At 42.7% G+C, this 15,467-nt stretch overlaps 1 protein-coding gene across 3 annotated transcripts in view; it reads left to right on the top strand.

The window, feature by feature from the left end:
- Window positions 1-15,467, top strand: part of LOC142385542 (NACHT, LRR and PYD domains-containing protein 12-like) — an 80,124-nt gene that overhangs the window by 41,175 nt on the left and 23,482 nt on the right. For all 3 annotated transcript variants that reach the window (XM_075472164.1, XM_075472163.1, XM_075472165.1), the window contains exons 8-11: window positions 3,084-3,257; window positions 14,042-14,215; window positions 14,484-14,660; window positions 14,868-15,041. In XM_075472164.1, the coding sequence (XP_075328279.1) occupies window positions 3,084-3,257; window positions 14,042-14,215; window positions 14,484-14,660; window positions 14,868-15,041 (699 nt within the window). The remainder of the gene's footprint in view (window positions 1-3,083; window positions 3,258-14,041; window positions 14,216-14,483; window positions 14,661-14,867; window positions 15,042-15,467) is intronic.

Here is a 15,467-nt window from a genome sequence, read left to right as displayed (position 1 = left end):
GCCATGCCTGAAACGTCATTTTGACGCCACGGTCTGCCACCACCGTGACAGACGCGGCAACCATGCTAGCGCCTTCAGTCAATCGCGCCTCGTGGAGAGGACTGCTTTCTGTTCTTTTCTCGAGCGCCAAGTCAACTGCACGTTAGAAGCTTTGAAAAAGCACAGCAACCTTGACTGTTTTTGCTTACTTCAAATAGGGACGGGTAAAATAGGCTACAGCTATTCTAACATGATTTCTGCCGAATCCCCTTACGTGTGCGCTTCTGCGTGTGTGAGTAACCATGGCTACAGAGCACTCTTACCAGAGATTCTAGGAGCCGCGGACGCGGAGTGCCTCTGCCTGGAGCTACAGTTTTGTCTGCGGTTGTACTGACAGGCAGCGCAACCTTTCTTGGCTGCCATCGCGAAAAATGTGTCAAGTTTGTCAGAAAGGTGAAAATGGCATTGATCTGGCTTTATATTACAAATAAATACAGACAAAATGCCGCTACGCTGTATTGAAAATAAGCGTAGCGGTCCAAAAATAAGCGCAGCGGTCCAAAATTATAGCGTAGCAGGCCGCGACGCAAGTTTGCGCTAGCTAGAACCCTGATCACCTCATACCGATGTATTATCACCTCAGACTGATGCATTATCACCTCAGACATCAACCGAACCTCAAAAACGAGCTAACCACACATTTTAGTATTTTCCTGCTGAATGAACTTGTTTTATCCAGTAATTTATTCCTGAGTCGAGCCGAGTTCTTCCTCTTGTTTTTCTTTCAATTCCCCTTTTCATTCTAACAGGTGTTAATATCCTAATAATCTAATAGTTTTAGGTCAACTTTCACAGTGAGTGTGGTCGGGGGGAGTGAGATGATTTCTGCTGCTTCTTGCTTGGTTGCCATACCGGTCACCATGTTTCTATCTTTATCAGCAGATTAGATCAAATAATTCAGAAAAATCCATTAAAAGTGCTCCGGTCTACGAGACTGAAGAGAACAATAGCTGGGTTTCACTTGACGTCGCTTCCATATTTTGTAAGCGCGCAAACCTAAGTGGTGGGCAACTGGAGCTGGAGCCCATTGAAAACCCTGTGTTTTGTCTAGTGATGCTCCGATCAGCATTTTTTGGACCGATCACCGATCACCAAAATCATGATCTGCCCGATTGCCGATCACGGAAGAAATCTGACATTTCCATGCCTTTCATCTAGCAGAGAGTGCACCATTTATAGAAATTACACTGCCAGAGGTAGCTGGGGACATGTAGAACATGAATCTGGTGGAGTTTACAGAAAACAATTTTTTATTTTTATTTTCTATTAATATTTTAATCTGCCCATATACATCATCCATTGGGTATGATTTCAGCATCAGATTATTAAACAATGATGCAGTGAAATGACTTGAAAATCACCACAGAGGTAGCTGGGGACATGTAGAACAGGAATCTGGTGGAGTCAGCAGAGAACATTTTGATTTGGTTCTAAATGAAGTTTTCAAATCTGACTATGCAGAAATGAGTTTGATTCTGAATATGCTTCAATAATTTTGTTCTATCATTTTGTTTTAATCATTAAAAAGAATGTAGTAAAAAAACAACCAAGTAACGACAGGTGTATGTATTCCAACAAATGAAAAATCAACTTCGATATAGATTTCTGAGTTTACGGGGTGCACTTGAATGCACCATAAATCCGCTCACACGCTTTACCGTACAACACAATGTAAACGGGCACTCGATTTTCAAGTGTAGCTAGCGCGACCGTGCCTCTCCGAAGCGCAGATGGCGTGACCGCAGTAAGTTTCACATCTTTCTGACACACTTTGAAGAAATTCCAGACAGGAGAGGTCATGTTGTCGAGATGCACTGTAGAGGTTTTGCCTGTTCGGTTCTGTACACACGTCACGTACCACATTAGAAAGTGGTGGCTAGTAATTTACGTCAAAAAAAAAAAAAGAAGCTAGTAATTTACGTCACGTGATCGGTTTTTTGATCGGCATATATTTCCGATCGCCGATCAGGCTATTTTTGGGCATTATCGGCCGATCATGATCGGCAGCCGATCGATCGGAGCATCACTAGTTTTGTCTGCCACTTTTTTGCCCAAAATGCCTCAGTTTTGTGCCGTTTTTGGATGTTGCAATCGGTCTAACCAGAGAAGGGAAAGGGTTACTATCGAGTACCTAAAGTAATCGCCCATAGAGGTGAGAAATGGAAAAAACTCACAGAACATCGCCGCCAAAAGTGGATAGCTAACCTACGTTTACAGACTGGAGGAGCTGAATCTGCAAATGCTCGTGTCTGCGGTGACCACTTTATCAAAGGTATGTGCGAAATCTAACTGTTTAGTAGTAGTGCAGTAAAGTATTATGTTGTTAAATGCCAATCAACAGTAATGTAATACGGGCTACGTTTGGGCTTTGTTTTGAAGGCTGTCCCAGCGCGTTGTTGACTGCTGAGTCAGTGGACTGGGCTCCGACGTCATATTTGGATATTTGGATCTCGGCATTTTATCAAAACATAAACATTTTTGTTTGTTATTTGAGTGCCAACATTCACAGCTCGGCATTCAGCATGTTAAGTTCTGCTTTAATGCCCAGCCCTGCACTACACACTGCATTTTCCATTGGGATAATGCACCATAAACAACACAGAAAACAAACTTAGAAGAACCAGGTAGCTCGTTATGTCCACAGCCTCTATTTTCGGCAAATCGTTCCGGTCTTGCGAAAATTCAGACATTTTCATTAAGTGTGGGTCACGCCCAATGTATTTCCCTACGGACGCCAAATACCTTTCCCTATGTGCCGGCTCCAAACCACTACAATATTCACTCATCTCCATATTCTCCATGTTGTTGCTATGCTGTAGTCAAGCGTCCAGCCCACCAACTTAAATTTGCGCGCTCCCGTGATGACGTAACTGAAACCCAGCTATTGTGTCACGTCAAATGCAGGAAGATGAGATCAGATTAATCACAGATGTGAAGAACAATGTTCATCAGAGGATATTATATTCACATCACTGTGTTCAGTTAGAATATGAGTTCAGTTAGTTTTTACTGTGCAGATTTTATTATATTTTCTCTCATCACAGACTTGCTGGTTGTGAACTCTCAGAGACTCACTGTGAAGTTGTGGCCTCTGCTCTGAAGTCCAACCCCTCCCATCTGAAAGAACTGGACCTGAGTAACAACGAGCTGACGGATCCAGCAGTGAAACATCTGTCTGCTGGACTGGAAAGTCCAAACTGCAGACTGAAGACTCTGAGGTCAGTTCACTGCAGCTCTTTTAGTTTAAATGATTTACTGTTATGTTAAAATGATGAAAATAGAGGGTTCCGGTTCGCGCTCGACATGTGAGGCTGCGTGGTTCTCGAGCTCAGCGGGTATATCTTATTTAATTGTATTAATCAATGTGCTAAGTGGTCATTGATAGTGAAATCGAGCGTCTGAGTGCTTTGAGGAACTTTTGAAGGACTAAAATTGCAGCAAGGACTATTTTCCTCTTTTCCTCAACTTTGGTTTTAAAATGGCTAGCCGACAGAAACCTGCTACAACTAGCAAAAAAGCTAGCGCTGAGGCACAACCTTCCCCGGATTTCGTTGAGAAAATAATGGCAGCAATTGAATCGTTGGGCACTAAAATTGACACTCAAACTACTGCCCTTCGTCAAGAGATAGCCTCAGTTTGCCATGAGTTGCACACGAATGTCAGCTCATTGCAGTCTGCTAACACTCAGACCTCCAAGCGCGTTGACGACCTCGAGCAAGCTACCACGGAGTGGAGCTCTACTGTCATGAGTGTGGAATCTACAGTGGAAAAGCTGCAGGCTGAGGTGTGCCGGCTATCCGAAAAATGTCTGGATTTGGAAGGCCGTAGCCGACGACAGAATATTCGGTTGGTGGGAATAAAGGAAGGCAAAGAAGGAAACAACGCGCGGCTATTCTGTGCGACAGTGTTGAAGGAGATACTGGGTCTGGATGAAACTCCACGCCTCGACCGTGGCCACCGTTCACTAGCGGTTAGGCCGCCTCCCGGAGAAAAGCCAAGACCCTTCATAATCCGTGTGCATCATGGAGACGTCAAGGATCACATCCTCCGCCTTTCAGCGCAGAAGAAACAGCTGTGCTACGAGGAGAAACGTGTGTACTTTCCGGATTTCCCCCCAGAGGTATCCAAGAAGCGAGCAGCTTTTACGGATGCTAGTCAGCTTCTTAAGAATGTGAAGGATGTCAGGTTTGGGTTTCGTTACTCGGCCACTTTCCGGATCACGTTTAAACAGGTGGAAGAAACCTTCACCGCTCCTGTACAAGCCGTCTCCTACATTAAGGAGAACATTTTGCCGCATGTCGAGGTACCGTAGGTTAGCCTACTACAAGTCTGCATTTAATTGACTGTTCTTTTCCTCTTTCTTAGTTCTTGAATATATTGACCACACATTCATGCAAAAAAATGAAAAATATATTGTGACTTGTTTTTTGTGGTTTATGCTTGAGCCCTCAGAGGCCGTCATTTCTTTCCTTGTAAGCTACCTGAAGCCCTAATATTTGTCGAACACCACTATAACAGATACATTTTTTCTTTTATGACGTAGCATACTTTTTTTTTTTTTCTCTCAGTTTATATGCTTCACCTTTTACTGTGGTATATTTAAGAATGGTAGCAGCATTTGCCATTTATGCACTTTCGTTTCTGTTTTGCCCGCTGTGCTTTGGGTTTAGTTTGGTTATGTTAGAGACCCAAGCTAGAGATGTGAGATGTGTGGGCCTTGCTGCCCAAGGGTTTAAGCACTGTGTTTGGGATAGTGCTGGTGGGTGGAGGGTAAATGTTGTGTGTTTCTATATATTCCTTTTAAGTATTGTGTATATTTGCTTTCTTTTCTTTTCTTTTTTGTTTTTTTTCTTCTCTGTGCCCAATTGTGTCCATTTGCCAGAGCCAAAATCAAAATGCCATTTGTAAGATCAATATGTTCATGTCATATAACCTATAGTATTGAATATAGATAATCCACATACACCATCTGGGGGAAGAGGCCAATCTGTTAACTTTACTAATTGGAATGTGAAGGGACTTAATCACCCTATTAAACGCACTAAGGTCCTAGCCCATCTTAAAAGTCTGAAAACTGATATAGCATTTTTAACTGAGACACATATGCGCAGTTCAGAACATATTTGTCTGAAGAGAGGCTGGGTCGGACAGGTATGTCACTCATGTTTTACGAGCAAAGCCAGGGGGGCTGGAATTTTGATTAACAAATCAGTTTTTTTTGCAGCTTCTGAAACCATCTCAGACCCACAGGGACGTTTTGTTATTGTTGTGGGTAAACTCTACAATCGGCCTGTCATATTGGCTTGTTTTTACGCTCCCAACTGGGATGATTTTAAATTTATGAACAACTTTCTGTCACGCTTACCTTACCTGGATACTCATCGACTTATTTTAGCTGGTGATTGTAATTGTGTAATTAATCCTGTATTAGATAGATCATCAACCCGCTCAATTAATAAGTCTAAGACAGCTGAATGTTTGGAGAAATTTCTACAATCTTATGGCATGTCTGACCCCTGGAGATTCCTTTATCCTACAAGGAAGGAATATTCTTTTTTTTCTCCTGTTCATCATACCTATTCCCGCATAGATTATTTTGTCATACATAAGTCTTTACTTTCACTGATTCAAAAATGTGATTATAATAGCATTGTAATTTCTGATCACGCCCCTGTAACACTATCTTTGATCATCCCCAACCAAAGGCCTAGTCGATTTAGATGGAGACTTGACCCACTACTTTTGTCAGATGAATCATTTGTTACCTTCATTAATATTCATATAGACATCTTCTTGGAAACCAATGTAAATGAAACAACTTCCCCCTCCTTGCTTTGGGAGGCCCTGAAAGCTTACCTGAGGGGACAAATTATGTCTTACAACGCTTCAGCACAAAAAGTGCGATTGGCCAGACAGACTGAACTCTCAGCGCTTATCTCAGGTGTGGACAAATTATATGCTACTGCCCCAACCCCAGAGCTGTTCAAACAGCGAACAATATATCAGGCTGAATTTGACATGCTCTCAACTGGTCAGGCAGAGCGAGCCCTATTGAGAAATAGGCATAGGTCATATGAACATGGAGAGAAACCTGGTAGAGCCCTTGCCTACAGTCTAAGACAGATATCTACAAACCATGTAATTGATCAAATTGAATCTGAAACAGGGCTTGTGTCAGATCCTTCAGATGTCAATAGAGAGTTCAGTGAATTTTATAGAAAATTATATTCATCTGAAGAGTAGTCTGATCTGAATGTGATGAAGTCATTTTTTGCAGAGTTAGACCTACCTACTGTAGACTTGACCATTAAAGAGTCACTAGATGCCCCTTTTTCTCTTGACGAAATTAACGATGCCATCAGATGCATGCAGAGTGGAAAATGCCCAGGTCCAGATGGCTTTCCTACAGAATTTTATAAAAAGTTTTCAGCAAAGCTTAGCCCCTTGCTAATGGAAGTATTTGATGACAGCTCTTATTCCCAGAGCCTTCCTCCAACTTTACGCCAAGCGTCAATATCTTTGCTACTGAAAAAGGGCAAGGATCCTCTTAAATGTTCTTCGTATCGTCCCATAAGCCTTCTCAATGTTGATGTCAAAATTCTAGCGAAGGTGTTGGCTCTCCATCTTGAAACTGTCCTGCCCTCACTTGTGTCTTGCGACCAAACTGGTTTCATCAAAAATAGACAATTTTCTTTCAACATTAGGCGTGTATTTAATATTCTTCACACACCGTCGTCAACTCAGGTGCCTGAGGCACTTTTGTCTCTGGACGCGGCTTCTGCTTTTGATCGTGTGAATTGGGAATATTTGTTTTATATTCTTCAACAGTTTGGTTTTGGGTCCACTTTTATTTCTTGGGTGAAATTGCTGTACACCTCACCTATGGCTTCAATTAGGACTAATGACACTTACTCCACTTACTTTCCCCTACAGCGTGGGACTAGACAGGGGTGCCCCCTGTCCCCATTACTTTTTGCACTGGTCATGGAACCTCTTGCAGCTACTATTAGACGGCAAACAAATATTAAGGGAATTTCAAGGGCACACAGGGAACACAAAATCTCCCTGTATGCTGATGATGTCCTTCTTTTTATATCCGATCCTGCAACCTCCATTCCACATATCCTTAACACTTTAAGTGTTTTTGGTAGCTTCTCTGGTTATAAGCTAAATCTTGACAAAAGTGAGCTCCTCCCTATTAACACAGCTGCTAGAAAACTCTCATTTCATTCATTACCTTTTAAAGTCTCCTACGAAGGTTTAAAATACCTGGGTGTGTATGTTGCTAAGTCTCACTCTCAGCTTATTAAGGCCAATTTCAACCCACTTTTGGAGCGTACTCAACAGGATCTCAACCGCTGGTCTACATTGCCTTTATCCTAGCTGGGCGCATCAGTATAATCAGTGTTTCCCGCAGGAAATTGCTTAGTCAAGGTGGTGAGTCGTCGGGGGGAGGAGGAGGAGGAGGGAGGAGGAGGAGGGAGGAGGAGGAGGAAGGAGGAGGAAGGAGGAGGAGGGAGGAGGGAGGAGGAGGAGGGAGGATGGGACGGGGGCTGTTAGAGCAATAACAAAGCTGTTTAAGAGCTGTAACACTTTTTTATTTACATTATTAACTATTAACATTAACAACCAGTAGGTGTCGCAATTCAATGTTATCAATGCTATCTTTTAAAGGATAAGACCGTTTTTTTTACATTGGGCCCTTGATTTCACATTATAACATGATGTTCTACTCACCCCTGCTTGTTGTTGGTAATTTGGAGCTGTTCCGAAGATATTCGAGAGGCGTCTGGCTGCTCTCTTGAGATATTCGGCCATGAAACGGTTTCCTATGGGCAAGCTTATACAGGCACAAACTATGCTGTTTATAATTTATTAATTACTGTACATTAGCACTGATAACGTGGTGGTACGTCGCTTACTTAAAAAAATCCGGGTTACTGTAATTTTGATTTTTTTGTCGTAAAGTGGGTGTTACTGACGTCCTCGTCGTGCTACTGCCACAGACAGCCCACAGACCTGCTGCCTATTTATTCATTCGGCTAAAATTCAAAATTAGTAACCCGGATTTTTTTAAGTAAGCGACGCACCTCCACGTTATCAGTGCTAGTGTACAGTAATTAATAAATTATAAACAGCATAGTTTGTGCCTGTATAAGCTTGCCCATAGGAAACCGTTTCATGGCTGAATATCTCAAGAGAGCAGCCAGACGCCTCTCGAATATCTTCGGAACAGCTCCAAATGTTCAACAACACGCAGGGGTGAGTAGAACATCATGTTATAATGTGAAATCAAGGGCCCAATGTCAAAAAACCGGTCTTATCCTTTAAAGCTACGTTTTTTTTAGTCATATTAGCTTGAACTGTCATGGGATTCTGGAAGTAGAATATTAAATAGTCTGTTTAGGAAAAATAACGAAATCTGTAGCTCCCTCTGAAGCCTGTAATCATGCTTACAAAAACCGAGCGCTCCCGGCTGTTTTTAACCAATCAAGTTAGGGTGGAGGAATCCTACCTGTCAATCACAGCTTGTGCACACGCTGCTGAGCGTGAGTCCGCCCCAGCTTGTGTGCGCTCACACTGGTGTGAACTCACGTGCACAACCTCGTCCACAGAGGGGGAGGGGTTTGGGGGGCGATTCGGAGCTTGTTAGAGGTTGGGGGAGGGACCTGAAAGTTGTGTCAGTTCGAATTTTCCGACTTTAGACTCGCAATTTTGAAAACCTGCTGACGCCAGCTTTAATGTCTGAGCCTGACAAAGCATTATTACTTCAGTTTAAAAAAAAAAAAAAAAAAACATTTTTTTTTTTTTTTTTTGGGAAACGTTGGGAAGGCGGCAGTGCGAGTTTGCTAAGGCGGCCACCTTGACTATAATGCACTGCGGGAAACACTGATAATTAAGATGAACATCCTCCCCAAATTTTTATTTCTATTTCAATGTATCCCATGTTTTCTCACAAAAACATTTTTTGCTAAAATTGATAGTGTTGTTTCTTCTTTTATTTGGAATAACAAAAGGCCAAGGATTAGAAAGTTGTTTTTACAACGCCCCAAAATGACTGGCGGGATGGCACTACCAAATTTCCAAATGTCCTATTGGGCAGCCAATATCAGAAGTCTTTTGCATTGGTTTTGGGACCCATCCCAAAATAACGCTCCAGGCTGGCTACATATGGAATCTAACTCTTGCAGCCCAGTTTCACTGTCTGCTCTTTTATGTTCATCGATTCCCTTGCATTCACCTCGGGCTTGTCAGAACCCAGTTGTGCTTCATTCCTTGAAGATTTGGTCTCAGTTCCGTAAACATTATGGTCTAGTATCCATGTCAGTGCATGCTCCAGTTACGGGCAACCACCTATTCCCAGCTTCACTTTTGGACCATACATTCTGTCAATGGTTTCAAAGTGGGGTATTGAATATTAAAACATTATATAAGGATGGCATATTTATGTCTTTTGATCAAGTTAGGAAAAAATTTGATTTGTCATCAAATAATTTTTTCAGATATCTGCAGGTCAGACATTTTGTAAAGAGTCACTTTACTGAATTCCCCTCAATACCACAGACAACATCTTTGGATGCAATCTTAGAGGTACAGCCTGGAATTAGAGGGGCCATGACAAGGTTGTATGCAAGGATATTTGATTTGGAGACCTGTTTATTGATGATAATAAAGGAAAACTGGGAGAAGGATATGGGTGTTAATATTACAGATGAACAATGGTCTGATATACTTCAAAGAATTCACTCCACGTCTATTTGTGCTAGACATAGCTTAATTCAATTTAAGATTGTGCATAGGCTTCACATGTCTAAGGTTAAGTTATCCAAAATCTATCCAGAGGTAAGTCCTATCTGTGACAAATGCAAACAGGCACCAGCTACTCTATTCCATACATTTTGGTCCTGCTCCAGTCTAACTTCTTTCTGGGCCTCTATATTTGAAGCATATTAAAGAATTACAGGTGTGAATATTGATCCTTGCCCTTTTATTGGACTTTTTGGTGTACCCGCAGAAATTCTTCCCATACAAAAGCCTGAGTTAAATTGCATTGCCTACTCTTCACTTCTAGCACGACGCCTCATTCTTTTGAATTGGAAAAGTGACAAGCCTCCATCTTTTGGTAGATGGATTTGTGATGTCATGTTTTTCCTGAAGGTTGAAAAAATTAGATATTAATTAAACGGGTCAACAGACAAATTTCAGGCTATATGGCACTCATTCATTGCGTATGTGGAACAGCTTACAATGCACTCAGAATGTCTTGTATAATGTCTTGTATAATATGGCAGCCCCCCCCCCCCCAATTATTTTTCTTTCTTAATCTTTCTTTCTTGAGGAACAATGGACAATACATCTGGACTCTTTGGACTCTTCTACTTTTATGGGCTTTCCTTTTGTTGAGGTTTTTGTTTGTTTTTTTCTGGTGTGCACTGGTAATTCATATCAAATTTCGTTGCGAAAAGTTGCTTCTGTCGTGTTTTATTTGGCAGCTAGTTCATGCTCGAACTATTTTCTTAGCGGTGGCGAAGTAATATCAACGAACATCCAGTACAAAATGTCAAATAAAACACGACAGAAGCAACTTTTTGCCACAAAATTTGATATGGATTACCAGTGCACACCAGTAACCACTCCGGTGAGTTGATGATTTTGAAAACGGACGTTTATTGTGCTTTTACGGACCTTTCTAGACATGCGCATGACTTGCCATTCTGAAGCAGGTTGAGAAGAATCAAAATTAGGCAAATACCGGAGACAGCAGTAAACATCAAAAAAGCGGTGAGGGGGGTTCTAAAACATTGCAGACGACTCAGAAAAGAGGCTTAATGTTGAAAATACCGCAGTTCTCCTTTAATGAATGTTGTTGAACTTTAACATCATTGAACAACATATGAATGTGTGCGGTCTGAAAATATATAGAAAAGCCATAAAATGTATCAGAAAATCTGCTCAGATTATCATTCAACAGTTAAATCAAAATAAACATAAATAAACTGCCATATGATTTAAAGTAATATCCCTCACTTATGTACAAACTGTTTCTTAAGCATAACACAACAACAGAAATGCAATATAATTGGCGGAGGAAACTAAAAATTCCAACATAAAGTTAGCAGATGCAAAGCATGCTGAACAGCATTGGAGCCTCACATATCAAAGTAACCACACAAAATACTGCCACGTAACACAAACTGGAATAAATTATCAACATATCCATGACTAAGAAGTAGAAAGCACTTACATGTCCTCAAGAACGCTCACAAGGGATAAGAAAACCAGAGAAAGTCCATGCAGCTTCTCACAGTCTGCTCACTTGCTGGTCTGCTGCTCTTAGGTGCCATTTATACTAATCTGTTTCCATATTGTTTCTGTCGCGAAAGCACTGTCCATTTACATTAAAATACTGGAATACGACTTTATAGGTGGAAGGATTCAAAGACGCCGGAGCCCACGTAAGCATTCGCATACGATGCTGATTTTAGCAGTTGTAAACGGTGAAAAACGAGGATCCGCAGTGCTGAGCTCTAGCTACTCGGCTTTTATAATGAGAACCCAGCCACTGCAGCAACGCAAGCCGTACATGGAGCGCCGCTTTTGGGTTAGACCGGGAAGAAGCAGCGCATGGTGGGACAATTTCGTGGACCAAGTTGTCGCCGAAGAATGGCGCGAGAACTTTCGAATGTCCAGAGCAGCCCTGATAAATCTGTTAAAGGGACACTCCACCCATTTGCATTAGGCTTTGCATTGTTACAAACCCAGTCATTCTTTTGAATGGTCATGCAACACTCTCTCATTTCCCCCTGAGACGGGAGAAATCCGTATTCACCTCTTTACACTTCCTCCTACAATGACGCAAAAATCGTCATTTTGCGTCATTGTAGGCGGAAGAGTAAGAGGGGTGGATTTCTGTTGAAACTACAAGCGCTAGTTCCCACCCTTCAACACCGCCCATAGGGGGTTGGACCTAATGCGCTAACAGACCTATAACAGATCAGTGCCAGTGCTTTAGACTGGCAGAGAGCTGCAGCTAACTATATATATATATATATATCTCTATATATATATATATATATATATAGATAGATATACATACAAAGTCAATGCAAAGACGCAAATATATGCGGATTCGGGCCGGCGGCGCAGTGAGGCGATTGCCGCCGCGCAAGTGAAAATATGCGATCCACGTGAGTTAAAAAAAATCCAACTTTGGCGAATATTGCGTCAGACAGCCAATCAGCGTTGAGATTCTGGACGACAGTGACGTGGAGACAGATGGACAGGCGCTCCGCACCTGAAATGGAATCGTGTCTGTGACATGCAGATGGGACTGCAGATGGAAATTAGCTTCTAAACTACAATCTGGTGCAGGTCATCTCTTTACTTTGTAATTAATGTACTTTGCACATGGTCCCTGACTAAATAAAATAAAAAAATGAAATCACTGCCTTCTCCAGGAGTTCCGTCTGGATGACGGCCCCCTCCAGCGGCACCCCAGGCCCACCAGGACCCAGCCCGACAACCCGCTCGGGAGGACCGGCGCCGCGATCTCTCGGCGGGACGCGGGCTGCAGGCGCTCCGCAGCTGGGCCGAGAGATCGCGGCGCCGGTCCTCCATGAGTTCCGTCTGGATGACGGCCGCCTCCAGCAGCACCCCAGGCCCACCAGGACCCAGCCCAACGACCCGCTCGGGAGGACCGGCGCCGCGATCTCTCGGCAGGACACCAGCCACAGGCGCCCCGCAGCTGAAACGGAGCCGCGGCCCAGCCTGCAGCCGACGTCCCGCCGAGAGACCACGGCACCGATCCTCCCGAGCAGGCCACCAAACTGGGTCCCGGCGAGCCCGAAACACCGCTGGAAGCGGCCGCCACCCAGACGCAACTCCTGGAGAAGGCGGTGAAATTATCCGAGCTGAATGCACCACCGGATGATGTCACTGACCCAGACACGACGGCGTGTGCGTTTCAGACGAATCTCGGACTGCCACAGCAGATACAAGGACGCGATGGTACTTATATCAGCCATGGATAGCCCCTTGAGCTATTCACTCGTTTTTTACTCACGCGAAAGAGGCGAGTGAATTCAATTTACACCCGCGGCAACACTCGCGCAAGTAATGCGGTGTGAGTCTGGTGTGAACGCACTGTCTGTGTGGCTGAACATGCCCTGACCTGTTCAGCTGCGTTACTTTCTTTCACCAGTAGATGGCGTTTCACCTGCTGGCTTTCTCAGTTATTTATTTTGTACATAGGACTAGCTTAGTCCACAATAGTGTTTATTGATAGAAGCGCCATTGATTTAATCATTGTGCCAACTTTAATAAATTCTATTATTCTATTTTAAAGGAGGAGTTGTTTTCTGCTCATAGTGTTTGTTTCACTGTGAGAATCGCTGACTTTTTGAAACCTCTTCTACATTTTAAAGTACACATGGAAGACAGATTTGATTAGAATTGATCAACATGATATTGTTAGCCCGATTCTTTTATTGGAAGCCCAAGAACAAGCTGGAGAAGTCTTAATTTAAACAAAGTATTTATTGGAGGTCACAGGTCAAGTATCAGCGCTGGACTTGGAGAGACAGAGTTCTCGCATGAAATCCATCCGACCAAGTCCCGATATCCGGAAACATTTCATATTTATGTCCACCTTTATCTCAGAGGTTGTACTTACACTTGACAACGTATCATTGAACATTTACTAGTTATTTGAGCAGGCCATCCACCATCTTCGTCATGTTCTTTGGATGTGATAAGCGATGTGTGAGTGTTGTTTCAGGCGTGCATCTACTGTACCAGACCTATCTGACCTAATAGAGACGCTTTATCTGACCCAGTTATTTTATCCCGCTACGTCATCTTAAAGTCTTGGACATACATTGCATTTGTATGAGCAGAGTGTACACGTACAAACTAGGAACATAGATTATTTAGTGAACTACAGAATATGAATACATAAAGTCTAAGAATAAAGCCAATTTATAACAATATATTCTTCATTTAGATTGGAAGGCTGCGGGTTGTCAGAGATCAGCTGTGCTTCTCTGGTCTCTGCTCTGAAGTCCAACCCCTCCCATTTGACAGAACTGGACCTGAGCTGGAACATGATGCAGGACTCAGGAGTGAAGGAGCTGTGCAGCTTTCTGCAGAGTCCACACTGTGGCCTGAAGACTCTGAGGTCAGACACCATCTTTTAGTTGTGTGTTCACGTTAATATGATGTAAGCTGTGCTGACATTAAATGGTAGATATAAGACGTTTAAAGATCCATATAGATGCTGCCACACAGTACTACTCATACTCTCACTCATCACGTGCAAATTAGGTGATTAAATTGAATACTGCCCACATAAACTGTAACGTTTGAGCTCTTTTTCACTTGTTCTGTTTGACTGTTTTAACCTGCATCCTGTTGCCTTCAGCTCACATGTTTTATTCTTTATTCAGATTGCAGTGCTGTGGATTGTCAGACGTCAGCTGTGCTTCTCTGGTCTCAGCTCTGAAGTCCAACCCCTCCCACCTGACAGAACTGGACCTGAGGTACAACTACAACCTGCAGGAATCAGCAGCGAAGCAACTGTCTGATCTTGTGGAGAGTCCAGACTACAAACTGAAGACTCTGAGGTCAGTTCACTGAATGGAACTGTTGGAGGTCTTCACGTTTTCAGACACAATTAATTCTCCTGCATCTTCATTTTTAATTTCTAGTTCATCAAATGTAAGAAAACACATTGAATAATTATTTGATGCTGACACTAATATTTAAGGCCTGCAAAGATATAAAAGCACATTTGAATCCATTTTTTCTACATGTTTTTGTGTTTCATTCAGATTTGAGCACTGCAGTTTGTCAGAGATCAGCTGTGCTTCTCTGGCCTCAGCTTTGAAGTCCAACCCCTCCAACGTGACAGAACTGGACGTGAGCTGGAACACCATGAAGGATTCAGAAGTGAAACAGCTGTGTGGTTTTCTGGGAAGTCCACTTTGCAGACTGAAGACTCTGAGGTCAGACGCCACCTTTTAGTTGTGTTCCAAGATTAATGTGATGTGAAAGCTGTGTTGACACTAAACTTTACATATTAGACTGATGTTATACTGATCCACACTGAGGACCATCACAGTAAGTCTGTTTTTTCAGTGTTTTTTCTCATAAGCATCTGAACGTGCAGCAGGGGATCAGCATCATAATGAAATGTGTTGGATGAGAAGATGGAACAAAGTCTCAGCATCCTGCAGTCCTAAAGATGGAGAAAAACAAATCTCCAGGTTCATTATAACATCTATAAAGAGAAACTTCACTCTTATAATTTACAACTGAGGAATGCAAGAAAGTCCTACTTCTCTGACAACATCACCAAAAATTGTCACCAAAGTTTGGTCGCTGATGCGTTCAGTAGCGTTACGCCATACGAGTCGACGTCCACCAGGCAC

This window comes from Odontesthes bonariensis, chromosome 8 (genome assembly GCF_027942865.1).
Source record: "Odontesthes bonariensis isolate fOdoBon6 chromosome 8, fOdoBon6.hap1, whole genome shotgun sequence".
In the NCBI taxonomy this organism is placed as follows: Eukaryota; Metazoa; Chordata; class Actinopteri; order Atheriniformes; family Atherinopsidae; genus Odontesthes; species Odontesthes bonariensis.
Note: the sequence above shows the minus strand (reverse complement) of the source record. Positions and strands in the feature narration are given on the sequence as shown.